General features: G+C 45.1%; 1 protein-coding gene, 1 long non-coding RNA gene and 1 pseudogene across 3 annotated transcripts; 1 reads left to right on the forward strand and 2 right to left on the reverse strand.

The window, feature by feature from the left end:
- Positions 1-6,906: 6,906 nt before the first annotated feature.
- LOC136506512 (E3 ubiquitin-protein ligase SINAT3-like) lies at positions 6,907-8,969 on the reverse strand (annotated as a pseudogene).
- Positions 8,970-12,685: 3,716 nt separating this feature from the next.
- LOC136506511 (HIPL1 protein-like) lies at positions 12,686-14,495 on the forward strand. Of its 2 annotated transcripts, none has more exons than XM_066501441.1 (5): positions 12,686-13,083; positions 13,265-13,484; positions 13,549-13,679; positions 13,774-13,946; positions 14,046-14,495. In XM_066501441.1, the coding sequence occupies exons 1-5, from the start codon at positions 12,892-12,894 to the stop codon at positions 14,332-14,334; spliced, it is 1,005 nt and encodes a 334-aa protein (XP_066357538.1). In that variant the 5' UTR covers positions 12,686-12,891; the 3' UTR covers positions 14,335-14,495. The 2 variants fall into 2 exon arrangements, with proteins under 2 accessions (XP_066357538.1, XP_066357539.1); XM_066501442.1 differs by having other exon boundaries at positions 12,687-13,083; positions 13,265-13,475.
- A 292-nt stretch (positions 14,496-14,787) lies between these two features.
- On the reverse strand, positions 14,788-17,753 carry LOC136506514 (uncharacterized). Its single transcript, XR_010771629.1, has 2 exons — positions 15,519-17,753; positions 14,788-15,425 (listed from the first exon to the last, which is right to left on the reverse strand). It is a non-coding gene; the product is annotated as an uncharacterized lncRNA (long non-coding RNA).
- Between the last annotated feature and the right edge of the window lie 1,043 nt (positions 17,754-18,796).

Raw genomic sequence — 18,796 nt, forward strand, 5'->3', positions numbered from 1 at the left:
TTGAATTATAGCACTTGTATGTTGATAGCACTTGGACTTCACTCAATTTTCACTTGGCATTGGGTTTGGATGTGCACTAGGCTTCATATCTTGACTCAACATATGATAATCAATATGAAATCAATTGAATTAAGTCTCCAATGTCGATGGTACCTACAATCAATCATCCACTTTTTGATGGTACCCAAACAAGTTTGGGTCCTCTCAAGTTAGGAGCAACATACTTAGGCAATGCCTTAGTATGAGTAGCGGCATGTTTTGCAATAGCAACCATAGAGGTACCATTACCATCCTTTCTAAGCACATTATTATCAACAATTGAAATAGGCTTAGAAATATCACCTAGGGGATATGAATGTGCCATGTGTCCCCTTTCCTGACATGAGTAGCACTTTCTCTTTGCTTGAGCCTTCTCTTCTTTGCTCATGTGGTGCTTCTCATTGCCTTGCCTCTCATGGATTGCTTGAGCCTTCTTCTCAAGCTTGGTAGGATACTTAGAGGCAAAGTGTCCTGTACTTCCACACTTGAAGCACTTGATGTGAGCATAATCTTTCTTCTCATCTTCATTCTTGCTCATCATCTTGGCATCTTGAGATTGCATTGGATGCCTTGCCTTTCCATCCCTTCTTGTTTTCTTCTTCTTTATCATCAAATCACCACCATCTTCATGGTTGATCTTGATTTGCTCCAGGGGTGTCTTCTCTTGCTCAACTTGTGGCTTTGGTTGGGGCTTCACTTGTTGCTTCACCAATTGCTTGGTTGGGCACATTGAGGTAAGGTGACCCCAAGTGCGGCACTTGAAGCACTTCACATACCTTAGCCTCTCTTCTTCTTTCTTCAACTTGAGCTTTTCTTCATTGGGGCAACAATTTGTAAGATGTCCCACTTTATGGCACTTGAAGCACATGAAATGAGAGAGCTTCTCTTGTTCTTGCTTCTTCATCACTCTTTCACATCTTCTCTTGCCCCATCTTTTGCCCTTGATCTTGCTCTTGTTGAAGCCAATGCCACTTATGTCATTTTGGCTTTCTTGATGATTGACTTTGCTAGTCTTGAAGCCAACTCCACTCTTGTCACCAAAATTTCTTTGAGTCTTCAACATATGCTTAAAGGTGACTTGAGAGTTGTAGCACCTCTCTAACTTGTTGCTCAATTTCTTCACTTGTTCATTGAGCTCATTGTTCTCCTTCAAAAGGTTAGTCTCACAAGACATAGAAGTAGAACAAGCATCTATATGCGAAGAACATGGCATTTCTAATAAATCATCACAAGAGGTGGATACATGCTTCTTGCCTACATCACAAGGGTTAGCAACAATTTGTGATTGATCAATTGATCCATGTGATAAGCTCTCACTATTTTTAAGTTTCTTTGTTAACACTTTAATGAGAGAAGCATGTTGTTCTAATAATTCATCATGAGATGCAAGTAGTGTCTCATGATTCAATTTTAGCTCATCATGTGAAGATTTGAAAGCATCAAGTAATTTCTTATGTTCTTCACAAGAGTTCTTTAGAAATGAGTTTTCGTTTTCCAATATCAATGTTTTAGCTTTCTCATTTTCTAAAGACATGGTCATGCTAGCAAGTCTACTAACAAGCTCATCATATGAATCAACATGATCAACCACATTATCATTTGATACCTTGGTGTCACCTTGTAACATGAAGCAATGTGGTGAAGTAGGAGAGCTTGTAGTAGCAGTGTCATCCGGGCATGATCCATCATCATAACCATCAAGTGTGCATGGGGTAGCATCATCATTTGCAACACTTAGGGCATCATCATCAACCTTGTCAAGTGAACTTGTAGTGATTCGATCATCACAGTCATCACTTGAACAAGAGGTGGAGCAATCTTTCACAATCACCAAATTGTGACTATGTGAAAGCTCTAGTTTGGTTTTGGTGAATTGATGAAACCCTAAGTGCTAACCTAGTTTATCAAGTGATCATGACATAGGTAGCACATTCCAAGTGGTGAAGCAAATGAAGATCATGACATGATGATGGTGATGCCATGGTGATGATCAAGTGCTTGGACTTGAAAAGAAGAAAGAGAAAAACAAAAGGCTCAAGGCAAAGGTATAAATGGTAGGAGCTATTTTGTTTTGGTGATCAAGACACTTAGAGAGTGTGATCACATTTAGGTTTGATAGCCGTACTATTAAGAGGGGTGAAACTCATATCGAAATGCGGTTATCAAAGTGCCACTAGATGCTCTAACTCATTGCATATGCATTTAGGATCTAGAAGAGTGCTAACACCCTTGAAAATGTTTGTGAAAATATGCTAACACATGTGCACAAGGTGATACACTTGGTGGTTGGCACATTTGAGCAAGGGTTAGGAACTTCACCGACGGAGTGTCCACCTGTAGAGTGCGGACAGTCCGACGGTGCCACCGGCACCCTAGACAGAAAAGACAGAGGTCACTGTAAGTGACCGGACGCTGATCTCTGAAGGACTGACGTGTCCGGTTAGTAGCAGCAGAAGAAGCGCAGCGTCGGTCGTCGACCGGACGCTGGCGTTGAAACGACCGGACGCTGGCTGGCTGCATCCGGTCACACTGACATGGTCACTTATGCCGCAGCGTCCGGTCGACTGTTGACCATTGAGATAGGGCAAACAGTATTCAAAGAGAGGGGACACGTGGCGTGTATCACGTGACCGGATGCTGAGGGCCAGCGTCCGGTCGATTCGACCGGAGCGTCCGGTCACCCCGAGTTGTGCCCAGTGAAGGGGTATAATGGCTCTATTTCATGGGGGCTTCTATTTAAGCCCCATAACCGGCTCAAGCTCACTCTCTTGGCCATTTGCATTCTCATAGCAACCTTATGAGCTTAGCCAAAGCCCTCCCACTCATCTCCATCATTGATTCATCATCTTTGTGAGATTGAGAGAGAATCCAAGTGCATTGCTTGAGTGATTGCATCTAGAGACACTTGGTGTTCGTGTTTCGCTGCGGGATTCGCTTGTTACCCTTGGTGGTTGCCGCCACCTAGATGGCTTGGAGTAGCGAGGATCGTCGAGAGGAGGGTGGTGATTGTCTCCAGCTCCGATCATGGTGATTGTGAGGGGTTCTTGACCTTTCCCCGGCGGAGAGCCAAAAGGTACTCTAGTGGATTGCTCGTGGCTTGTGTGATCCTTATCTTGTGTTGGTTGTGCGGCACCCTATTGAGGGTTTGGCATGTGAAGCCAATTAACACGTGAACCTCCAAGTGAGTGAATTGCCACAACGAGGACTAGCTTGCCGGCAAGCAACTGAACCTCGGTAAAAAATCATTGTGTTTATCATTGATTTCGAGGTGATTGGTCTTCATTGTTATTCATCCTTGTGATTGATTGGCTCATTCATCTACTCGGTGGTATAAATATCTTGCTTACTCTTTTTACCTTACCACCAACTAGTTGTCAAGCTCTTTAGTGTACCTAGTTGTGAGAGCTTAATTGCTTGGTTGGTGTGGCTTTTTAGTTAGCTTTTGAGAGCACACTAACTTAGGGTAGTGTCAACGCTTTTGTGTGGATAGATATTATCTATACTAGAATTGTGATAGGTGGCTTGCATTTTTAGTAGGCTAGCGCAACACTCGCTTCGCCTCATAATTGTCTAACCGGTTTGTTAAGTGTTGTTGTAGAAATTCTTAATAGGCTATTCACCCCCCCTCTAGCCATTAGGACCTTTCACTATGCTCAACACACTCATGCACCTCCTTCTTGGGCTCATCCTCCTTCTTGAATTTGCCATCATCCCATGTAGAGGAATCACCAAAGGTGTCCTTGATGGACTCCCATATCTCACGAGCGGTTCCCGTGTAGTTTACTTGTTTCATCAAATCAAAACTCAATGCATCCATTAGAAAATAACAAGCATGTGCATCAAGTTTATAGAGAACTCTTTGAGCTTTGGTGAGATTTCTATGGTCCAACACATGAGTGAGACCACTAGTGACAATCCACCAAAACTTAGGTCCCTTTGCACGAAAATGATCAAGCATGTGATTTTTCCAAAGTGCAAAGTTTGTGCCATAAAAAATATGTCTCACAAACATCTAGCCCACTAGACGCCATCCTCTCAGGTCAGTGAAGACCACAAATGAGAGACCTAGCTCCGATACCACTTGTAAGGTCGAGATGACGGACTAGAGGGGGGTGAATAGTCTTTTCTAAAAATAATCGCGTCGGCTAACCGAAACAAGTGCGGAATTAAAACTATCGGTCTAGCAAGACTACACCCCTCTATTTATGTTCTCTAGCACCTTCCAAAGATACTAATTAAGCAACAAAGGTGCCGATCTAGCTAGAGCTCACCTAACCAATTCTAGAAGCAAGGTCACACAAACCTATGCCACTAGTACTTCAAGCAACAAGGGAGCTCCTACACAAGCTAGTAAGCAAAAGCACAAAGCCAAGCAATGCTCAATAACAAGGCAACCAATGCCAAATTAGAGAGCGCAATTACTTAGCTACACAAACTAAGTAATGTGACTAACAAGGTTACACAAACCAAATTAGCCAGGCAAAGGAGCTACTTCTATGCTACACAAGCAAGAAGGTAACTAGTAAGCTACACAAACTAACTAATTACAAGAGCAACTACACAAGCACAATGTATATGAAATATAAATACAAGCTTGTGAAAGGGGATTGCAAACCAACGGGAAGAACAAGGTTGACACGGTGATTTTTCTCCCGAGGTTCACGTGCTTGCCAACACGCTAGTCCCCGTTGTGTCGACCGCTCACTTGGTGGTTCGGCGGCTAATTGGCATCACACGGCAAGCCCGCATGTCGGGCACCGCAAGAACCTACCCCAAATGTGAGGGTAGCTCAATGACACGCTCAACTAGAGTTGCTCTTCGCGGCTCCCGTGGGGCGAGCACAATGCCCCTCACAAAGCTCTTCTCCGGAGCACCGCACAAGCTTCTTGCGGGCTTCGACGGAGACCACCACCAAGATGTCTAGGAGGTGGCAACCTCCAAGAGTAACAAGCACCACCGGATTACAACTCGATCACCTAGTGCCACTCGATGCAACCTCACAATGCAAGCTCTCTCACACAATCGGATGATCACTATCAAGCATATGTGAGATGGAGGGCTCCCAAGCACTCTCAAGCATGGACACAAAGCGCACCAGCCATGGCCAAGGCCACCTTCTATTTGTAGCCCCACGAGCTAAACTAGCCGTTACCCCTTCACTGGGCAAAACTCGGGACGACCGGACGCTCCAGTCGTATCGACCGGACGCAGGACCTCAGCGTCCGGTCAACGGATGCTCGCCACGTGTTGCCTTCATTCTACCTCAGTCGCTTGATCTCAATGATCAAGTGATGACCAGACGCAGCTGCACAAACTGACCGGACGCAGCAACCCCAGCGTCCGGTCGTTTCCAGTAAGGTACCAGTCACGACCGGACGCGTCCGGTCGGTCACGATCGGACGCAGCGTCAGCGTCCGGTCCTTCTCCAACTTTTCTATGTCACCTACGTCACCGTACGTCAACCTAACCGGACGCACCCTGCCAGCGTCCGGTCACTTTTAGCGCCAGCGTCCGGTCGAAGACCGATGCCTACGCGCGCTCTGCTACCACTGACCGGATGCAGGAACCCAGCGTTCGGTCACTGCGTGACCAGCGTCTAGTGCACTCTATGAGACCCTATCTTTTCTGTATAGGGCGGTGGAGTTGCGAACCCTTCTCGCCTCCGTTCCATCGCCGAGTTGATCCACATCAACTCCAACTTCATCTTCTTTATAAATGTGCCAACACCACCAAGTGTACACCACCTTGTGTATGTGTGTTAGCATGTTTACAATCATTTTTCAAAGGATTAGCCACTCAACTTGCCACGCCACTCAATCCTAGCGACGATGCCAAGTTAGATCACTCAAGTGGCACTAGATGACCGATATGCAAACAAGTTTGCCCCTCTTGATAGTATGGCCATCTATCCTAAACCTGGTCATAAACTTCTCTACACACCTATGACCAGTGAAATGAAATACCCTAGGTTATACCTTTGCCTTGCGCATTCCATTCCATCTCCTCCAATGTCGATGCAACACATGCACCAACACAATCAACAATGATATGATCCACTTCATATCATGACATGATCATATTGGTTCATCGATCTTGACTTCACTTGCTTTTCACCGTTGCCTTCGTCCATCGGTGCCAAGTCTTGCTTAAGCTTCACCGCCACGCGGTCCATCGCTCCAAAGCCTCCGACTTACCCTTCACGCTTGCAACCGGTCCATCAAGCCAAGTCTTGTCTTGATCTTCTCCACCTTGATCACATGACTCAATGTCATGTCTCATGTGCAATGAGCTCCTTCATCATCACATGTGTGAGCTTTGCAACATCTCCAAGCCATTTTCACCTTCATGGCATATGTTGCTCACACATACGTGCCTGTGGACTAATCACCTGTGTATCTCACAAAAACACAATTAGTCCACCTAGGTTGTCACTCAATTACCAAAACCACACAAGGACCTTTCAACAAGGTACCCTAAGTTACTGATAAAGGAAATGACCAGGATACATGAGCAATAAAGTACCAAATTTCAAACCAAATTAAACATGACATGATTATCGATAATTAAATGAAAATTAATTGCTTACCATTCCATGGATGAGACGTTGGTGAAGTTGGTTTGAACCCTCTTATGGAGTTTTGGTGGTAGAACTTGGTTCACAATGAGTCACCTTACAAACACTTTCGTATGAAGAATGCAGTTTTGATGGCTTTCCTATCCTCCTAATATCCTTTTTAGCCAAGACACAACACAAGAGATTTGCCCCCCCCCCGATCATGATCAGAAAAACAACGAGGTATGGCAGCAGGATTGTATGCACCATATCCAACCAAAACCAGCACCATTTCCTTTGAAGATTGCAATCACTTAGCTACACAGATTGGGAATACAGGCGTCGTCTGGGGTCTGCTGCTCTTTCTAGATCCGGCCAGTGATCCTGAGCTTTAGCTCCTTCCGGTCGCCATCGGAGAAGAACAACGCCATGTTCCTCTAGATGACGAGGACATCGTGGCTGTCCCACACCATCCGGTGGCTGTCGCGGACGCTCCTGGGGGTGCCCTCCCAGACCATCTTCCTCCCGTTGGCGCCGACCTCGAGGCTGTAGCTATAGTTCTTTGCCTCATTCTCGTCCCCCATGAAATGGAGAAAGGCCATGTATACAGGTGCCATCCCAAGCTGGAACGCCTCAAAGTGCAGGCAGAAGTACTACCCGAAGCAGTGAAACACCTGCTCAGAATATTTACCAAATCAAATTCACAGTTTTATTATTTTATTCTGTGCTAATCCTACGACGAGAATATTTATTTACCATGAGAGAACAAGCCTACTATAGGTACCTACCGTTAGCATCCAGGTGGCGTTTTCAACTTCTCGTGGGTTCGATTTGACATATCTGTGGTTTAATGTGCAGCAACTATGCATATCAACTTTGTGATCATCCCTCAAATGGGAAACAAGATAAGGGATGTCACTAGCTGCAGCACATTCAGAACCAGCATAGGGGCAATTGTATGGTCTTAAGCTGCATTGCGCTTCGTGTTTTATCTTGCTGTAGTATGGGAAGATCTCTGGGCACCCCAAAGAGTAGTACTTGCAGGGAAGTTCAAGTGACTCCGCTACTTTCTCCAGTGCCAAACACCTGATATCTCCAAGCTCTTGTCTACATGTAGGGCAACGGTTGTGCACTCTAGCCTTGCATGTGGAACACAACGTATGCCCATTTTTGGCACTGCAAATGCAATCAAGTATGTGAGATCAATATTCGAATGCCAAATGCAATAAGTATATGAGAACAACATCTGAAAATAGAAAGCTTTAAACATTAAATTATCTCTCTCTTTTTTCACTTTGCATAGTCTCTTAGAGTGTCAATTGTAGGCTATTGGAACCAAGCACCGTATATGTTAACAAGGAAGGTGACATATTCACAATAAAATTCCCTTGAAAGCATACAGCCATAAACTGTATAACTTATCTTCTTCAATCATGTCTCCACTCATAGCCAACATATTCTTATTAGCATATTCTGTTTACTTCGCTAATATTTCATATGCATCACAAAACTTTGTTTCAGTGCGCTCCATGCTGTGCAAAGTGCAATATGAGTTAGTGGCACTGCCAACCCCGATGCCAGAATTGCTCTACTTGTACTAGTGTGGCATTCACATAACTATAGAAGAGAGGTTGATTGGGCCACCATCAATTATGCATCCTCCACCCAGACAATCAATTCATTGACAATCTGCTCAGCAAAGGAAATTGGAGCTAGAAATAGAACACGATAATGAAAGGTTGCAACTTGCACAGAGGTGACAAGTGACAACCACAAATCAAATCAAAACAAGGTTGTAGGGCACCAAACTTCTGAAGGTTAGGAGTTAGGACTCAGGGGCAAAAATCCCATGACAATTTAGCGGCCGAGAGTCATGACCTGCTAAATAAATTCTCTTGAACTCTATTTTTGTGCAAACTAAACGGTTAACCCAATGAATTGTCATCAGAAAGTTGAGTTTTCTTGTTCATGTCCGTGTGTTTTTAGGCTGAGACATAGCTAGCATGTTGGGAGTGCTAAAAATTTGCTAAATGATGGTAGCACAAATACAGTTGATTGTTGAGTTAATTCGACGAACTTTGTGCTGGAGGAATGGAGGACGATGGCCGTCAAAATTACCATCGCGCAAAGTCAAATCCCCACGCATTATGCTACTACTATAGGCGAAGGGGAATTCCCCAATCGAAATCAAAGAAGACAATCGATCCATCTAAGCAGAGCAGGCAGCCGGGGCAAATGGATCAATCAATGAAGGGAACGAAGAATAAGGAGAGGCAAGCGCGGGGGTGACCTGGTGGATCGGCGGGAACATGGAGTTGGTGCAGATGGGGCACTCGAGCAGCTCGTGGACGCCGCCGTTGGCGACGGCCTTGGGCCAGGGCCGGCGGCTAGGGGCTATTAAATTGGATCAATGCCCTCTTAAGCGAGTACCCAAGATGATAGTCCACTAGGGGCTATTAAATTGGACACATCTCTTAATTGGTCATCCCGTTACACCTCCCATAAGATGTACTAAAATACCAGCCTTCATCCAGGATCAGCCAAAGAGAGAGAATACATCACAACCACAGCTAGGTCATATTACAAGTTCAAAGCACTTAAGTTTACAATATAGGAGTTCACACATTTAGTTCATAACACAAGTTCACACATCACATACTACCATCAGAGTCTTAGCGGAAGTCTTTTAACATAGTTTTCCATGATAACTAATGTGTGGGTGTGCCACCGCCACACATCTACGCAACATTGGTCTCCCTACCACTCCTGATCCGACTGAGACTCGGGAGCATAAAAGAAACCATGGACTGTGCTGAACTACCTATAAAACTCAAGATCACAAAGGGCGAGTACTCAATTATACTCCGCAGGACTTACCCGATATAATTAACAAGGATCATGCGGTTTGGGTAGTAGCAAGGAATACAATTAATGTTGAAGAAAGGCATTTGTACAGGAATAATAAATGTGATCTATGGACTTAGCAATTGCAGGCGAAGCATAGGTAAATGAATTAAGCAATTAGCAAATTGGAGCTCGATCTTCCACGAGTCCTGAATTCCAAAACAACTCTAGTCCGTATCTAGAAGTATAGAATTCCAAACCCAACTCTAGTTCGTATCTAGTCTGTATCTAGAAGTATAGAATTCCAAACCTAACTAGGGGCCTAATGCTTGCAGGTGTTAATTTTAACAATTGTTTTAAGAAAATGTTAAAAAAATTAAAAAACATGCGAGTGGTGATGGCCGAGGCGGTGCCGCCGGGTGGTGAACTAAAAAAAAGGCTCAGGTGGCACTATTGGGTTTTAAACCAAGTTACCTGCTCCATCCGTCTCTTTTTAATTGTCGTTTTCGCGTCCTGAGAGATAAATCTGACTAAATGTGTATATAAAAATAATAATATTTATGGTACATAATTAATATCATTAGATAGATCGTTGAATCTATTTTTTATAATAAATTTATTTGGAGAAATAAATATTGCTAATATTCGCTACAAATCTAGTTAAGCATATTGGCACGTAAACTGTGACGACAGATATTTAGAGAGAGGGAATAGGCTGCTCGATACTGCTTGGAACCAAATTTTAGTGGACTAGCCAAATAGGTATTTGTATCAAACTTTTTTTTTTGGGTAAATGGCTGCCTGTTTTTTTTTTTTGACACAAAAACTATGGGGGAGATCCCCACAGTGCCTTTTTGATTTCATTTATAAAAGAGGGAGTACAGGTACAGGTACATACTTACAAAGCTTAACTAAAGGCATCTAGCCAAGCACAAAAGGATGACCTAAGATCATCTTTGAATCTTACAGATTGTAGTAAACATTGACTCTTGAAGTTCGACCACCAAAGTGCTAATGTTGGATCACGTCTTGCAAACACTTTATCATTTCGGACTTTCCAGAGCTCCCATGCTGAGCGTGGCTTCAGTGAAGAATGGTAACTGGTGGGCAGATCTTGCTTGAATGAATCTGTCCAGGGGATTCAGAGAGAGGTCCCAATTGATTTCAAGCTTGGACCAGCAGTCCTGTGCAAAAGAACATTCAAAAAATAGGTGCTCTATGGTCTCCAGATTCCCTGCTGCGCACATGACACATGTCGGGGTCCCCTGAATGTTTAGATGCCTCCTCTGGAGCATATCTTTGGTGTTAAGACGATCAACCAAAATCAACCATGCAAAGAACTTAACTCGTGGGCTGCTTTTGCATTTCCATATTATTTTGAAAATAGGGTGTGCATCTAGTTCCTTGAAGGCATATGAATAGAACCTTTTGGAGCTATATTTGTCACCGCAGATGGGTGACCAATTGTCGACGCCCTCCTCATCATATTCCATAATCTGCAATTCCTCTTGCAAACTCACAAATTCAGCATAGGCTTCATTGGAGAAAGGTAGCATGAAGAGTGAGTCTAAGTCCTCTGCTTGCATGACCGCATAAACTGAGATTTCCTCTGATTTTGCAAAGGATGCAAGTCTTGGGTATTTTGTTGCAATGATCTGATCATTCATCCAAATATCTCCCCAGAAACAAACTGATTGACCATTGCCAATTGTGCATTTAGCAATGCCTCTGAACAACAGGTTCAACCTCAATATATCCTTCCACCAAAAAGATCCAACCTCCCTGGCTGCATGAGGAACTCGATTTGTATAGTACCTGGTCCATACCATTCTTACCCATGGAAGATCAGCCCTGTTATAGAACTTGCTTAGATGTTTCATAAGCAATGCATCATTCTGCAGCCTAAGATTTATGATGCCTAGTCCTCCTTTTTCCTTTGACAACATTACAGTTTCCCATGCAACTAAGTTCCCACCTTTCTTCTTTTCAGAATTCCCTCTCCAAAGACACTGTTTCCTTGCCCTGTCAATATTCTCAATCACTCCTTGTGGTAGTTTGATGGTGCTCATTGCATAGGTGGTGATAGGTGTAATGGCTGAATTCACCATTTCAAGTCTCCCACTATGTGACAACCAAGTAGAGCAGGCTGATAATCTTCTTTCCACCCTATCCATCATAGGAGCTAGGTCCTCAATTTTTGGCTTGGTAGTCCCCATGGGCAAACCAAGATATGTGAAGGGCATTGATCCAATATCACACCCAAAAGTGTTTGCAAGGAGGACCATCTTCTCTGGAGTGACATTGATAGGGTACATTTGGGATTTTCTATAGTTCACCTTTAACCCTGTCGATTCAGCAAAGCTATGGAGTATGGCTTTGAGAAAAAATATTTGCCTAGCATCAGCTTGTAGCAGCAGCAAAGTGTCATCAGCATATTGCGCTATAGGAAAGTCTTCTTCTGATTGTGGTAAGGGCTTACATAGCAGGTTCAGGTTGCAGGCATGGTTGACAATGATCTGAAGAAGTTCAGCAGCCAGCACAAATAACAATGGTGACAAAGGGTCACCCTGTTGAACCCCTCTCTTACATTTATAGAATTTACCAGGGATGCCATTTAGAAGCACAGCTGAAGAGCCAGATGATAGTATATTGTGCACCCACTGAATCCATTTATCAGGCAATCCTTTTAACAGCGATGCAGCCATAAAAGAAGAAGGCTGTTGCTACAGTATTTACTATCTTGTGTAGTTATGGTACTAGCCGCTACAGCAGCTACCGCTGCAAAAACAAGCGGCCGAAGCCGAACAGGTCCTCTACTGGATCATCGAGTTCTGCTGGAAAAAAAATTGTGTGTGGACCGTCCACCATAAGGATGTCCACTCAAACTACGACGCCGTGGACAAGTCGAGTCCGCCTCCGTGCCCCGGCTCGCGAGTCTGCCTCCCAAGTCCCAGCGCTAGCCCCGATCAAAACCGGCTAACTTGCTTCGGCTCGCAAGCCACAGGCTCGTACAGTTCGGCTCCAACGTCGGCACGTCATTAGATTCCCCATTCCACTAACACGGGAAATTGGGATTCCGCATTCCACTAACACGGGAATATGAGCGACTTTGAAGCACGCCTGCAGTTTCGTCGCTTCTTCCTCTGGAGGCTTTTTCTCAATTTGTCAAAAAGGCCGAGAAGGCGTTAGCGTAAGGTTGAGGCTTCTTCGCAACTGTTGAACTATATAAGGACAAGGAGGTAATCCGCCTCCCTTGTCTTACACTCTCACTACACGGTCTCACTCTCACTTGCTCCTTGGATTCATGGCGAGGGAGCAGGAGGTAATCCGCCTCCTCCTCCTGCTCTCCGGTGCTTGGTCCACGTCGTCTACCTCCTCAGGCCCGGTGTGCGCGGGCTCACTGAGTAGCTGCTGCCTGTGACTGTGATTCATTGTGTATATGTGCATGCTCCTTGATGGGCGTCGATCCGGCTTGCTTCGCTGTATGTGTTGCCCTATCCTCTGCAGGGGAGCCAGTGGTGCTCGGACAGACGCTCCAATTTTGCGGCGGCGACGCCTATGACGACGCGGGGCTCAGGGCTGAGCTCGACGGCATGCGCATCTCCGACGCCGCGTGCTTCGCCATCCTGAAGGACGTCCTCTGTGCGGTCAGCCGTCGTTTCTTTCTCTCTTTTTTCCTCTTTTATTAGTACTTTTACTTTTATTTATTTTTGAGTAGTACAAAGTACATGGATGTTGTAGGAACCTGAAGATTCAAGGATTGCCTATTGCTTTGCTCTAGTTAATTTTCTGCTCGTTCATCTGCATATTATAATTTCAATTTGCTAGGCAACTCACGCTTATTCATCAGAAGTGAGGAGGATCTTCACCATGGGTTTGCCCTACCCGCGCACATCATATTCCTACCAGCATCATGGCGGACAGATCCTGTTCTGGCCAAGTGACAGCGATGGATACCTCTACCTAGTTACTGGCAATGGTGATTTCTCAAAGAACGGGAGGTCATTTTTTGGCAAAATCCTAAGGTTCTATGTTGGAGGTATGGCAGGTATGCAAACGCTTCAACATATCCTTATCTACCAGCATGTGTCATTATTGCTCTGTGGTTTCAGGTTCATTTGTCTACCGTGCCACTCCGAAGATAGAGAAGCCAGAGATCTTTGTTGCGGGTCTGAACAACCCAAATGGATGCAGTTTCGACTCGAACAGACCTTCCTACTTGTACTGTGCGGACGTCAATGAGGTACAGATATACTACATGCTTATCTTTTTCATTGAGCATTCATTCTGGACAGCTATTGATTCGAATCTGAATTTTCCTGAAAATTGATATGCAGAAACGGTACGAGCTAGTGCATCTTATCACGAGGGGTAGAAACTACAGTGGCTCCTCAATGAAGGTGACTGTCTCCAGCATCATCAACCGGGGCCGTCCCGCTGATGGCAGGATGCCATCGATCGTTGGTGGTCTCATGTATAGAGGGTCCGCAGATCCCTTCCTGAAAGGAAGGTACAGAGATGATAAACATATCACTTTGCTGTGTAATTGGTTCGTACAGGTACACTGTACTCACATGTCTGATCATGTTACATTACATGCTTGATGTAGGTATCGGTATGTTTATGCCTCCAGTGTGTGGGCTGGCGTGGATGCCCTTGAGAGCAGGAGCAACGGGCGCAACGCCTCTGCTCAAGTCCCTATCGTCAGGTGCTCCAGGAGCAGCCCCGTGCCCTGCAATGGCATCGGCATTGGCATCACTGGGCGTGTGCTGTCCTTGGGCGAGGACAGCAGCAAAGACGCCTTCGTCCTCGCCACTAGAGGCGTGTTCCGACTTGTTCCACCCAGCCTATGCGGCGTCACTCAGCCACTGCCGCAGCCTGCACGTGGTGCAGGCTGACTATTCGCCCTGTTCGTTTAGGCTTGTTTGGCTGATAAGCCATGACTGAAAGTACTGTTGGCTGATTTGGTGTGAGAGAAAAATATTGTTCGTTGACTGAAAAAATACAGCTTATAAGCCAAACAAGCCCAAGTGAACAGAGCGATTGTTGTTAGTAGTAATTTGCTATGAATTTTTTTTTGGATTACATGGAAATGCCTAAATTCCTAACAGGATCAATACTAACTTCATGCTGCCTAATCATAGATAGCAGGACTCAACTGAAAATTTATATCGAAACGCAGCAAGAACGAAGTGTGTGTTTAAGTTTTCTCTGTTTTACAATCCCCCAAGAAAATAGTGCTTAGTTAACGTAATAGTTTTGATTGATTAGCGAGCCTATGTTTGCTAGTCTTAAATGTAAATGCTTTCACATAAAAATAGTTGGCTAGTTTATATGAAGAGAGAAACATATGCACTGCTAACTTTCTTATCGGGTTTAAAATTTTGGCACGTCAATAAATATAATTTTATACTATCGGAAACAGTACTATACGACAATTTCCGTGAAGCATGCTCTCACTGTCTTTTTTTGGCACTTAGCCTTTGCTAGCTTCATGACTTTGGGATTCCCCATTCCACTAACACGGGAATATGAGCGACTTTGAAGCACGCCTATAGTTTCGTCGCTTCTTCCTCTGGAGGCTTCGTCTCAACTTGTCAAACAGTCCGAGAAGGCGTTAGCTTAAGGTTGACGCTTCTTCTAAACTGTTGAACTATATAAGGGCGCCACATCAAATCAACCGCCTCCCTTGTCTTACCCTCTCACTGCACGGTCTCACTCTCACCTGCTCCTTGGATTCATGGCAAGGGAGCAGGAGGTAATCCGCCTCCTCAGGGTTCTTCTCTTCCTGCTCTCCGGTGCTTGGTCCACGTCCTCTGCCTCCCGGGCCCTAGTGTACGGGGCTCACGTGAGTAGCTGTTGCCTGTGACTGTGATTCATTGTGTATATGTGCATGCTCCTTGGTGGGCGTCGATCCGTCTTGCTTCGCTGCATGTGTTGCCCTGTCCTCTGTAGGGGAGCCGGTGGTGCTGGGAGAGGTGCTCGGATTCTGCGGACGCGTGCATACACAGGAAGTGGTAAATAAATAAAAGTAAAAGTAATAATAAAATAGGTAAAAAGAGAGAAAGAAACGACGGCGGACCGCGTAGAGGACGGCCTTCACGATGGCGGCGCACGCGGTGTCGGAGATGCGCAGGCCGTCGAGCTCCGCCCTGAGCCCCGCGGCGGCGTCGCAGCAGCTCAGGCCGGCGTCGCCGCCGCAGAATCCGAGCGCCTCTCCCAGCACCACCGGCTCCCCTACAGAGGACAGGGCAACACATACAGCGAAGCAAGGCGGATCGACGCCCACCAAGGAGCATGCACATATACACAATGAATCACAGTCACAGGCAGCAGCTACGCACGTGAGCCCACGCACACCGAGGCCCGGGAGGCAGACGACGTGGACCAAGCACCGGAGAGCAGGAAGAGAAGAACCCCGAGGAGGCGGATTACCTCCTGCTCCCTTGCCATGAATCCAAGGAGCAAGTGAGTGAGACCGTGTAGTGAGAGGGTAAGACAAGGAAGACGGTTGATTTGATGCGGCGTCCTTATATAGTTCAACAGTTGAGAAGAAGCGTCAACCTTACGCTAACGCCTTCTCGGCCTGTTTGACAAGTTGAGACGACGCCTCCAGAGGAAGAAGCGACGAAACTGCAGGCGTGCTTCAAAGTCGCTCATATTCCCGTGTTAGTGGAATGGGGAATCTAATGATGTGCCGACGTTGGAGACGAACTGTACGAGCCTGTGGCTTTCGAGCCGAAGCAAGTTAGCCGGTTTTGATCGGGGCTAGCGCTGGGACTTGGGAGGCAGACTCGCGACTCGCGAGCCGGGGCACGGAGGCGGACTCGACTTGTCCACGGCGTCGTAGTTTGAGGGGACCTCCTTATGGTGGACGGTCCACACACAAATTTTTTTCCAGCAGAACTCGATGATCCAGTAGAGGACCTGTTCGGCTTCGGCCGCTTGTTTTTGCAGCGGTAGCTGCTGTAGCGGCTAGTACCATAACTATACAAGATAGTAAATACTGTAGCAACAGCCTTCTTCTTTTATGGCTGCATCGCTGTTAAAACAGGCAGCCATTTACCCAAAAAAAAGTTTGATACAAATACCTATTTGGCTAGTCCACTAAAATTTGGTTCCAAGCAGTATCGAGCAGCCTATTCCCTCTCTCTAAATATCTATCGTCACAGTTTACGTGCCAATATGCTTAACTAGATTTGTAGCGAATATTAGCAACATTTATTTCTCTAAATAAATTTATTATAAAAATAGATTCAACGATTTATCTAATGATATTAATTATGTACCATAAATATTATTATTTTTATATACACATTTAGTCAGAGTTATCTCTCATGACTCAAAAACGACAATTAAAAAGAGACGGATGGAGCAGGTAACTTGGTTTAAAACCCAATAGTGCCACCTGAGCCTTTTTTAGTTCACCACCCAGCGGCACCGCCTCGTCCATCACCACTCGCATCTTTTTTTTAATTTTTTTAACCTTTTCTTAAAACAATTGTTAAAATTAACACCTGCAAGCATCTAGGCCCCTAGTTAGGTTTGGAATTCTATACTTCTAGATACAGACTAGATACGAACTAGAGTTGGGTTTGGAATTCTATACTTCTAGATACGGACTAGAGTTGTTTTGGAATTCAGGACTCATGGAAGATCGAGCTCCAATTTGCTAATTGCTTAATTCATTTACCTATGCTTGGCCTGCAATTGCTAAGTCCTTAGATCACATTTATTATTCCTGTACAAATGCCTTTCTTCAAAATTAATTGTATTCCTTGCTACTACCCAAATTGCATGATCCTTGTTAATTATATCGGGTAAGTCCTGCGGAGTATAATTGAGTACTCACCCTGTGTGATCTTGAGTTTTACAGGTAGTTCAGCACAGTCCATGGTTTCTTTTATGCTCCCGAGTCTCAGTCGGATCAGGAGTGGTAGGGAGACCAATGTTGCGTAGATGTGTGGCTGTGGCACACCCACACATTAGTTATCATGGAAAACTATGTTAAAAGACTTCCGCTAAGACTCTGATTGTAGTATGTGATGTGTGAACTTGTGTTATGAACTAAATGTGTGAACTCGTAGATTGTAAACTTAAGTGCTTTGAACTTGTAATATGACCTAGCTGTGGTTGTGATGTATTCTCTCTCTTTGGCTGATCCTGGATGAAGGCTGGTATTTTAGTACATCTTATGGGAGGTGTACCGGGATGACCGATTAAGAGATGTGTCCAATTTAATAGCCCCTAGTGGACTATCATCTTGGGTACTCCCTTAAGAGGGCATTGATCCTGACAGCCGGTCGGACGGGTATCAGAGCAGGCTAGAGATGATCGAGAGCCGTTACAACTTCTATTTCAGGTTGGGGACGTCTTAGGCAAATAAAATATTGACTCATTAAATAAGAAATGATTTGGAACAAATGTGAACTTAAATGCTAAGGTTGTCACTTGTTATTGTTGTTTAACTCTTATCTATCTTAGAGCTATTCCCATCCACTTCTGCATGAGTTGAGTTTTACAAAACAATTTGTTCTAGCTTACCTTGTCTTACATCACTAGATGGACGTGGGATGTTTGGTGATGACCACTCATGGAGAGAACACCGAAGGATTCCCGGCCTTGCTCAATGAGGTCATGTGGAGAGCCAACTACACCTACTGCCCGGAGTATGCGGTATACGCCAAGGGAGTTGGACATGGGATGGTGGACTACATGGCAAGGGTCCACATTTTGAGTCATCTTTGTGTCGGTGCGAAAAGTGACCAACAAGTAAATATTTATAGTTTTACCGTGCGTTGTGATCGGATGTGGCCTAACACTCAATGACGCAGGATTTATACTGGTTCAGGCAACGTGCCCTACGTCCAGTTTTAGTCGGTCGGTGACTTTATTCCTGAGCCCATGTGCTCGAAGTTTGCTGTGGGGTTACAAACAAGTAGGAATGAGAAGGGGGTGTTAAAGGCCCGGTCGGACTCTGAACCAAATGGCCGAGAGTGACGGGTGCCCTAATGTGCGCTATGTATTGGAGCGTATGCTCCATGTAGCTTTAGAGTTCTAGAGCTATTGAGCTATTCGAGTTCTCAGGTCCTCGAATGCTTGAATCGTCTTGCTTCTCTTTTTGGAGGCGAGCCAGAGAGCTTTTTAGGAGAGAGCTCATCCCCTTTTATAGTCGAAGGGGATGGCCTTACAAGTCAGCGAAAGAGAGAATGAATATGTGTGCTACCTAGTCTTGTCGCCCACGCTGTCGGGTACGAGACGATCGTCGACGCCCACAATACTGTTTATGTCTAGACCCATGTAGCAGGCTCTACCGTGTTCGCCTGGTACGACAAACGTCAGCGCCTACAATACTGTTTG

This window comes from Miscanthus floridulus, chromosome 15 (assembly GCF_019320115.1).
Source record: "Miscanthus floridulus cultivar M001 chromosome 15, ASM1932011v1, whole genome shotgun sequence".
Taxonomy (NCBI): domain Eukaryota; kingdom Viridiplantae; phylum Streptophyta; class Magnoliopsida; order Poales; family Poaceae; genus Miscanthus; species Miscanthus floridulus.

What these genes read in the sequence shown, in the direction of transcription:
- LOC136506511 (XM_066501441.1), top strand. Translation starts at nt 12,892, where the DNA reads ATGGGCGTCGATCCGGCTTGCTTCGCTGTATGTGTTGCCCTATCCTCT. An exon ending in ACTGTGCGGACGTCAATGAG is followed by an intron (nt 13,680 to 13,773) that starts GTACAGATATAC and finishes ATTGATATGCAG; the next exon opens with AAACGGTACGAGCTAGTGCA. An exon ending in GATCCCTTCCTGAAAGGAAG is followed by an intron (nt 13,947 to 14,045) that starts GTACAGAGATGA and finishes TGCTTGATGTAG; the next exon opens with GTATCGGTATGTTTATGCCT.